Source organism: Diachasma alloeum, unplaced genomic scaffold (assembly GCF_001412515.2).
Source record: "Diachasma alloeum isolate Michigan unplaced genomic scaffold, Dall2.0 Dall_scaffold_00270, whole genome shotgun sequence".
Taxonomy (NCBI): Eukaryota; Metazoa; Arthropoda; class Insecta; order Hymenoptera; family Braconidae; genus Diachasma; species Diachasma alloeum.
Window position 1 is genome coordinate 405,803 of NW_021680409.1, and position 9,681 is coordinate 415,483.

Genomic DNA, 9,681 nt, shown 5'->3' on the forward strand with positions numbered 1-9,681 from the left:
TTTTTTAAATATAATTTTTGCAAATTTCAAATTTTTCAACATTTCTCCGGAAGTGAATTTTCCAACGGTTTCTTCAAATATGATATACGAAATTCGTTCAATTATGCATGAAAAAAGTTTTTCTAATACCACTCTATCGAAATTTTGAGATAATCCAGCGCCATTTTTTCATTTGATTTATCCAAGAAATCTCACAAGAGATGTAAGACAAATCATGCATTAAAGAAAAAATATGATTTAATTGAACGAAATAATATAAAACGATAAATGATATGCGACAAAAAAATCATGTAAATAATGGCCGTTCGAAAGCATATTGTTAATTTATTAGCAAAAATCGCCATGCTATGTGAAGACAAAAGCAGATCATGTCCCAATTCGCAGTAGAACTTTGCAAATTCTTCCTTTTTCATCATTAAAAAAAAAGATAATTTGAACGTTTCAATTTCTCGAATTAAGCTGTAAATAATGGCTTGAAAAAAGACCCAAAAAAGATGAGTTATTCAACCCGATCACATCATCACGACAATCCAAACCCACCAATAATGATAAACAAATATTTTATTTACAACATTTCTAAGAAGTGAAACTTTATTCCTCCAAATTGTCAATTCAAACACGGACATCTCAATTAAACCTAGTGATCAAGCAATTTGACACAGCAGAGTCCATCAAACTCATCGTCCTGGCCCCTAGCTCCAAGAATGAGTGCATTACCCTTCCCTGAGCCACTCTTAACCAAGTGATCGACGACTGTAACGTTATTTTTATAGGTAATTGGATTTCTCACGATCCTCAGACACTTGACTCTATCATCCCCACGAACACTCGCAAAAGTCCCGACGTCGCTCGTTGAACCGAGTATATCATCGATTTTTATGACACTCACGTCACCACAGATGGTTTCATTCCACCTCAAATCCCACTCACGTGTACACGTGTCATGATTCCTGTCATGCAACTCGAGAATCTCCTCGATGTAATACTCGGTTGGATGATAGTCTGATGGAGTTGATGCAATACGGGTGTCTCGAAATTCCTGCACCTTGAGGGATGACACTATCCGGGAGAGATGTTTCATCACTGTTTCGAGGACATGTTCCTCGTTTGCGTCTCTACGAACTCTAACTTGAAGGGTGCCTGCCTGGAACACATCATAGCAGATGTGAGGATTGTGATTTTTCGAGCACAATAGGGAACTTGCATGATTTTTATGGATTTTTTGCTTCCGAATGGAGACTTTGTAATCGTTGATTTTAACGATCTTTTAATTTTTGCCTGGGAATTACGTACAATGTTATGCAACGTAAAGAGACATGTTTTTGGAAAATGTGTGCATATATGTCCGGATGTGTGTGCAAATTTTTCGGAAAATTTTGATAAATCTTCACAGGAAAAAAACTAAAGTTGAAGCTAAAAATTTGCAATTTCGTCACATAATTGGTATTATTTTGGAGCATTTCTGGGCGCAACGTCAGCTCAATCGATCAAGTACACGGAGAGAAATTTTCTAGAAAAATTCTAGTACAAGTACTGGAAAAAATCACAATCCACCGTCTGTGAAAAATTCTAGTGCTGTTAAAGTAAAATTTCTTGGTATTTCTGGTCAAATTTCTGGGGACTTCTGTGAAATTTTCACAGAAATACTGGGAAAAATTCACATTTTCCCCAATAACATTTCTAGTGCCGGCACTGGAATTTTTCTAAAAAATTTCTCTCCGTGTAGTTTCCGAGATACAGCAATTTTTCAAAAATCTTTTTCCCTCAATATCTCGAAAACTACGTGACTGAATTGCATTTTTCACGTCAACATAGTGGTAATATCCATCAAATCAAATCACAATATTGCTATGTAACTAGGAACAGTTTGGCAATAATCGGCATTTTTTGTTTATATGAGAAAATCGTTCTGTGTACGATAACTTCGGAAAAAATTTAGATAGAATGTTGAAATTTGATAAGATTGTCGCTCTTATGATATTACAGGATGGGCTTGTGAGTAGGCGAAATCGGACAAGTGGTTTAGAAGATATTCAACTTTTTGTGGAAAAACGGTCTTGTATCTCCCAAACTACTGGTTCGATGATTGTATTTTTTTTCAAAATACTCGCCTTGCCACCCCCTATCAAGATCAATCAAAATATAAATACCCATTCATGCAAAGTTTTCGAGACATTTGCGTTTTTCGATTTTTTTCAATTGAGAGTTAATGTGGCGTTCCATGATACGCGTAAAATTTGGAATAAACAGATTCTGGTTTCTAGTTAGTATTATTGAGTCACACTTGTGTAGAAAATTTTATGTCGATCGATTGAATACATCCTGGTATGGAGCAATTCATTCAAAAATCTTTTTTTCTAAAAAGTCACACATCGACATTTTATTGCATATTTTCTCCTCAGGGGGCTTATTCTCGACTTGTTCATCTCAGGGGTCTGTCTTCATTCCTTGGGCCACTTTGTGACGGCATGATCGAAATAATAGGTTTCAATAAAGTCGGACTTTCAGTCAATCATTACAAGATATCTAGGCAATATTTCTCCACAATTACTTTCGTGTAGCTATTTGTGGGTTATGTAGAATGAGTAAATATGGAACGTAGGAAAAACTGAGCTCCATGCAAGCTCCGTATCGCGCAAATATCATGTGGAAATGTGATTTTTAATTTAGGAGAGGCAGACACATTATTTCACTAATAATATTTGAAATTATTAGAGGGGGATCGTGAAATTATTTTGAAAATATTATCAATTATTGATATAGTGAAATGAGGTCCGAAGAGTATTATGAATATTAGAGTATATTGTTGGATGCGATATTATTGAGAAGTTATGAAATTAACAATAGTATGATTGACTAAATTTGCTCAGCTCTATCTTAAATACTTGAACCTGATGAAAAAATTCTTAAAAATACCACTAATAGTTATTTATTGATATGTATGAAGCTAAATTTGAAGGGATATGTGACATTTCATTCTGCAGAGAATAGTAGTTACTTCAATGTCCAAAAATTTAATTTTTGGGTCCAGATGTGAAATTTTCCACTTTTTATTTGGAATTAGACAAAATAGTATGGAATCCATTCGATGAGGATTTAATGCATCCACTCGCAATAATTATGAGTATTTTGAATTCTCAGAATGATATTTAAAAAAAGGAGAGAAACAACTAACGAGTTTTCCAAACGATTTAGTCCAAAACCGTTCATTCCTGAACTCCAGAACTCCATCGATATCAAGTGCCTCACGAAGGCACTTATCCAGCTGCTCGATCATATGATGCGGTACTTTCTAAAAAAACATTTAATCAAGTGAAAATCCAGAGCTATTTAATGTAAAAAATGCTCCCATACCATTCCAGATATCTCCCGGAGGAATAAATTCAGAAAAAATCATTTACAGATATTTTCTAAAGTAAATTTCATACTTCCTCGTAAGTCAAAATATATTCTCGGTATCGACTCCATGAATCTCGCCAATTACACAACTGAGGAATAAATTTATTGATACCAAACACATTTACTTGAACTTTCCATGCAAGACTTCAGTTTAAATTCTAATCTAAAAAGAATTTGTTTGACATGAATAGACTCTTCGCAGTGCACTTTTATTTCTATGAAGTTGTTCAACGGCATCTCCGCCACACACTTACGTAACGATAAATTACCTGAAGTATTAGACACAACGTGTAAAAGGCAAGTGGTAGCATCGCCGTTGTGGTCAGCCCAATCACCGCGAAAGCAGCTGCCGTGTCGGCAACATAAAGTTCCCTCCATAAAAAATAAATACAATCTTATTTCATCTTTCTCAAATGTCTTTGAAACCATTAGCTCCATTAAAAAAATATCACAGGACCTTCTCTGATATTTTCTCCTGAACTCAATTATATTTTTTGTGGAAACATTGATGAGTTGGAAATCTCTTCTAATTCCTTTTCTAAATAAATATATTTTCTAGGAGTTTTTTTTATTTTGAAATTATTGAGTAAATATACTATTGAATTAACCATAAATAAATTACCAAATGTGAATGACAGAGTGGGCAACGCAGAGAACGACAGCGCTGAGGATATTGGCAGCTAGAATTGGATTGCATTCCCTGAAGGTTGCACATGGCAGTGCCATGCAGACCACGTGATTCAATCCAGCATCAGGATAAACGAGAATCGTTCCCAAGTGTGCGAGCAGACCGAGGAGAGCCCCGAGTCCCAACCTGCCACTGACAAATTTCAACTTTTGTTAAATTCAATTTATTTCTTTGATATTTGTTCGGAAAGAAAGAATTAAATTCAAGGGGATGAGTGGAGTCCAGAGGCGATGTCAGGGTTTTTTTTGTAGCTACTACAATTCCCTATAAAAAAAGGTCTCATAATATTTTCTCATAAACTCAATAATTAGTGAGGGAATTGTGTACTTCTATTCAATAATTTTTTTTATCATATAATGTTCACAAACATTTTATATTCTGGTCCGGTTGCACCAAGCAAAGTTGAGAAAATCCTCAATTTAGGATCTGAATAAATAAAAATAATCGGCCGATCAATTTTGAGGGAAAGGTCATCGAAGGTATTTCACGAAAAAACGTGGTATATCACTGTATCATCACTATTTACCAGTAATACCACTAATTATGAAGTATTTAGTCAATATTTACGTCCGAATGGCCAAGTAAAAGTACTTCACACCGAATTTATGAAATTGTCTAACTGTGGAATAAATTTACTACAGACATAAATTCATTTTGCAACCAGCCCCGTGTAACAAAAATGAAATTTTTTTTTATTGAAAATCACTGAAATATCTTATCATCCCGCTCCACAAACCTTTGCAACTTCTCAGATAAATTAAAGTACAATTGTTTCAGATTGATAAGATCTCAAGAAGTTTGATGAGTGACCCGGAGACCCGGCCATAAACTTCTTATCAGAATCCTTCAATCATTGAATATAAAGATATGTTATTTTTGAACATTGAGATCGGTTGATTTTTTGGGGTCGATAGTGACCCCAGTAAGTAATACATGAAATTCCAGCTGGAAAACACAACATGGCAACCTTTTCATCTTCATTACTTCCTCCAGACTTCAATTTTTCTTCTTTATTATCATTAATACAAGACAAAAATTATTCAATTTCAATTACTTATAATTAATTAAAATTCTTTTTGTTTCTGAATGTCACTTGTTTTGCCGACTGAACAAAAAATCGAGAAAAACTCCAAAATTTTTTGTGGTTGCTGAGAAACGCGACGAGCTCACTGACTCAGTAAGTAGTGTAAGAAAACGCAAATTAAGAATGCAAATTAGGTTACGGTGAGATACGAGAAACACGAAAGCACTTTTGTAATTATTTTTAAAAAATTAGTAATATCTTCAAAATAGAGAAACAAATGCAAATGTTTTTATAAAAATATCTATCAAGTGAACATTTTATTCGGCTGTTCCTGAAAGGAAATCCATCCATTTCACCAAAAAATACAATCCCCGTAGAAAATAAAAGAAAAAATTGAATGAGAAAAACAAACTAAGCCTGAAAATCTTAAATAAATGATGAAAATCAATAGAAACAGTGTATCTGGAGTAGAACTGTTTGTTTTTCTTCAATTATCAATTGAAAGTATATTCTATCTGGGGTCCAATTCCACAAGAGTTTTCGCGGTGAGAAGTGAAATGGGAACGATTATTTTATATTGTTCTAACAGAGGAAACACATAACAACTGTCTCACTTCTCGTCGTGAAAACTTTGTAGAATCGGACCCCTGGTCAAAAAACGAATGAGTGAGATTGAAAAGAATAAATTTCTTATAAGTGAAAACAATTATTTGCTTATTTCGAAAAAATAGCGAAATCTCCGTAAAGAAAACAAAATCCAATGTTTTTGTAAACAAAACTGCGCCAAGGAAAAGTTTCGTCTGGTTCTTATTGAATAGCCGAAATTTTTGAAAAATATAAATAACTAAAAAAGAAAGTCAAGCCAAGAGTATCGAATGAATGTGTATAGTACACATTCAGATTTCTATGAGAATAATAGTTCTCAATAGAAAAAGGATTGAAAAAAATTCTCCATGAAATAAAAAATCAGTAAGAAGCGGACCAACGTTCTTGATACGGAGTTTTTCAATTCACTATTTATATCAATCTAATCCTCCATCTTGTGATCCGCGCCAAGATGTTGGTCCTGCTTCTACTGATTTTTTAGTTCACGAAGAGTTTTTATTCAATGGTTTTTCTATTGAGAACGATTTTTCTCATAGAAATCTGAATGTACACTATACACATTCATTCACCATTCCTGTCTAAGCTTTCGTTTTTATTTATTTGAATTTTTGAAAAATTTCGACTATTCAAAAAAAGAACGAAGCAAAACTTTTTTTGGCACATTTTTTTACAAAAAAAATTGTTTTTGTTCTTTTAGAAGGATTGTATAGACTTATTGGACTCACGTGTGAACACTGGGCTGGTCACTCACTCTTAGGAAGATTTCCATGGAGATGAGGGAGCCACCGAAGAGAACTAGGCACGACGACACGAGGAGAGCTAGAACCTCGTATTTCTCCGGTCCCAAACACGACAGAGAGACTGTCTGGTCAATAACTACGTGATTAGATTTATTCGGGTGTCCTAGAGATGTTCCTGATGACTTATTCCAGCTTTCCGCGAATTTTTCGGTGGCTGGGGTTTTTCTAGACACCCAGATGGAGACCAGACACACAGATAGGGAGAGTAGGTTGAAAAATACTGTGTTTACATAGGCATTCAATGCTGGAGTAAACATAAATGCATCTTTTATCGCTTTTGGAGAAATAAAAAGTAATTATTTGGGGTTGATAATGACCTGTTGGTAACCAGAGATATTTCAGCTGGAAAACACAATACAACGACTTTCTATCTTCAATATTTTCTGCAGAATTCCGGAAAAAAAATTCGTGAAAAATTGTATTTAATGTTTTTTTAAATAAAAAAATCAAATTGATTTTCAGCTGAAATTTCCCTGGTTATCGAGCAAGAAACTTTTAAAATTCTTAAAATGGAGAGAATGATAATTTTTTTGCTTGAAAAAAGCAAAAAAATAGGGGAGGGTCGGGCAAAATGGCACGTATTGAGATCTTTTTCAATTGTCAATATCTTCATTTATAAGTGGAGATATTGAAAATTCGAGAAGATCATGAAACGTCCCATTTTGCGCGACTCTTCCCTAGATTGCATGATTTTTTTAATGAACGAAATGAAATTGTTTTAGGATAAACCAATTATAGGCGTAGGGAATAATGAAAAAAAAAAATTTTATCAGTAAATTGAAAAAAATGAAGTGAATATGCAAAATATTTTGTTTTGCGATTTAAAAAAGTTTTTTTTGTCTTTTACCCCACATGTATAGGAAACGGACAATTGAAGAAAGTCATTGTTTTCAATTCGTGATAAGCCCCGACACGAATGCACCGATAATCCAACGTCCCTGAACATAAAAAATATACCTGCCGGGAGAATGAGTAATCGTGAAAATGCAATTTGACGAGTTGAAAAGTTGACAGAGAAATCTTCGAGATTAAAATGAAAATGAAATTTGCCGGGTAATTAGAGACCACTGGAGTTGACAAATTATCAATATTTGTGGAGCTCGACTGGCAGACGTAGAGTGGCGGGGCTCGTTAGAGGGCTGGCAAACTTTTTGGCACTGCCAGATTCTTAGGGAGAAGTTTACCGTGAACCCCGGATGTGCATAAAGTTCAAACGTTTTTATGAGAAACCTTGGGACTTCAACAATTCATAACTTTTTTTATTGAAGAATGTTAAAAAATAATTTTTATTCAGTTTCATGATTGAACTATTTCAAATCACTTATTGAATTCAATTATTCGAGTATTTCATTTGCAATATTGCATTAATTGAAAATGGAGGTTTTCTGTCGAATAATTTTCTCTGAATAAAAATTTAAAAATACGATTTTAAGTAGCTACACCTAATGAAATATAACAATAAAAAAAAGCCTAATGAAATAGTGTTTAAAATGGTCATTTCAAATTGATTATTTGAACTGATAACGTAGTATTAATTTATGAGCATTTATAAAATTAAAATTAAATAGACATTTGCTATTTAATTGTCCTAGAATAAAATTAGTAGGTAGTGGTATTTCCCATTCAATTTCAATGATTTATTGCAACTACTAATTCATTTTTCACTAATACTTTAAATTCTCTCAATAAAATTTGGAATGGAGAATTTTCCTGAATTCATCAGCAAAAAACTAAAAGAAAAAAAACAGAAATTCTCTTTCAACCGACTTTGACTTGAACTCCATCGCTAAAGTTAATTAGGGACGAGTCGATTAGAGGGATTAGTCGGATCCCCAAGGATTACCCTCAGCAAAGTTTCAGCAGTAAGGAAATGGAAACTGACCTATACTGTTGGTCGAAGTTACCCAGCCACAGAGGTAGTAGATAATCACGGTGTTGTACGTGATCAGACAGAGGATCCATTTGCTTTCGGTCTCTCCCAGTACACGAAAGACCTGAGCTCCACAGGGATCACTCTCTCCACCTACCAAAACGTTAGAATCACTTCCACAATTACTGTCTTCACTTCAATTCGAATTTTAATTAAATTCTCATCAGTCGTTGGCTTCACCATAAAACATATCATGAATAACAGATTCGATTCTTCGTAAAAGCAGGTTGTTTTCAGAAACGAATAGTTTCAAGAAAAAATATCATATTTTTGAAGTTTTGAAAATATTTTCAAATTTTCCTTTGATTAATTAATAATAAATTAATAAAACTATTAGTTTGATGGATTAATTAATGATTCATTTCTAGCACATTTGTTCCAGGAAAAAATGAAAAAAAAAAAACAATTACAAAAATTTAAACGAATGTGAAGAAGGAAAATCATTTGGAACTACTGAAATTTGTTAACTAACTACTTATCTCAGAAACGATTTGTTTTTGGAGAAAATGTCAAAAGATATTTTTTTAAAGAGAAAATTTTTAACAACAAATATTTGTGGAGATTTCTCCCTGAAATGACTCATGATCAAGATAATACATAACAGAAAAATATTGGAATTAAATTTTTGGCTTTTCCACTTCACTGCTTCAACGCAACAATTGTCAACTCACTATCATCAACATTCAGAGCCACTACATCCTTCCCCATCGATATAAACATCATAGATTAATCCACTGCATGTTGTAATCCCGCAGCATCAACAACTCCATGTCAACTGAAAATCCATTAATTCTGGTCGTACCCCAGTCTTTCCGTAACTACTGTGGTAATTACAATTCCACTTTGCGCGTTTGACGAGCTCGAGCCAACTGATATCCGGCTGCTCGGTAAATAGGGGAACACTTAGGGGCTTATTATTAACTTCTCTGATAAAAATCATCGGAAAATGTTACTCCTTTCTTAGGTAGCAATGCATCAATTTAGGGCAATGAGTGCAAACGCATTTTTGCACTCAATGTCCAATTGTGTTTTTAATGCTTCACTTTTAGCCAAAATATCAAAAAATTATGTTTGTCGGAAATTTTCTTCCTTGCAAAACAGGTTTTATGACATGTTCTCCTAAAACCACTCATTACCGAGATAATGCAAAATGAAGAAAGGATGTAAAAATTCTGCGAATTTTAGTTTGCAACATTTTTTTTTTAATTGAAAATCGTTCTTTATCAAAATTAAG

At 33.7% G+C, this 9,681-nt stretch overlaps 1 protein-coding gene across 2 annotated transcripts; it reads right to left on the reverse strand.

Moving 5' to 3' along the window:
- Positions 1-559: 559 nt before the first annotated feature.
- Positions 560-9,298, reverse strand: LOC107037775 (zinc transporter 6). Of its 2 annotated transcripts, none has more exons than XM_015256516.1 (7): positions 9,119-9,298; positions 8,400-8,540; positions 6,443-6,761; positions 4,022-4,219; positions 3,669-3,771; positions 3,176-3,292; positions 560-1,144 (listed from the first exon to the last, which is right to left on the reverse strand). In XM_015256516.1, exons 1-7 carry the CDS (start codon positions 9,168-9,170, stop codon positions 638-640), a joined length of 1,437 nt encoding a protein of 478 aa, XP_015112002.1. In that variant the 5' UTR covers positions 9,171-9,298; the 3' UTR covers positions 560-637. The 2 variants fall into 2 exon arrangements, with proteins under 2 accessions (XP_015112002.1, XP_015112001.1); XM_015256515.1 differs by having other exon boundaries at positions 3,654-3,771.
- Positions 9,299-9,681: the final 383 nt, after the last annotated feature.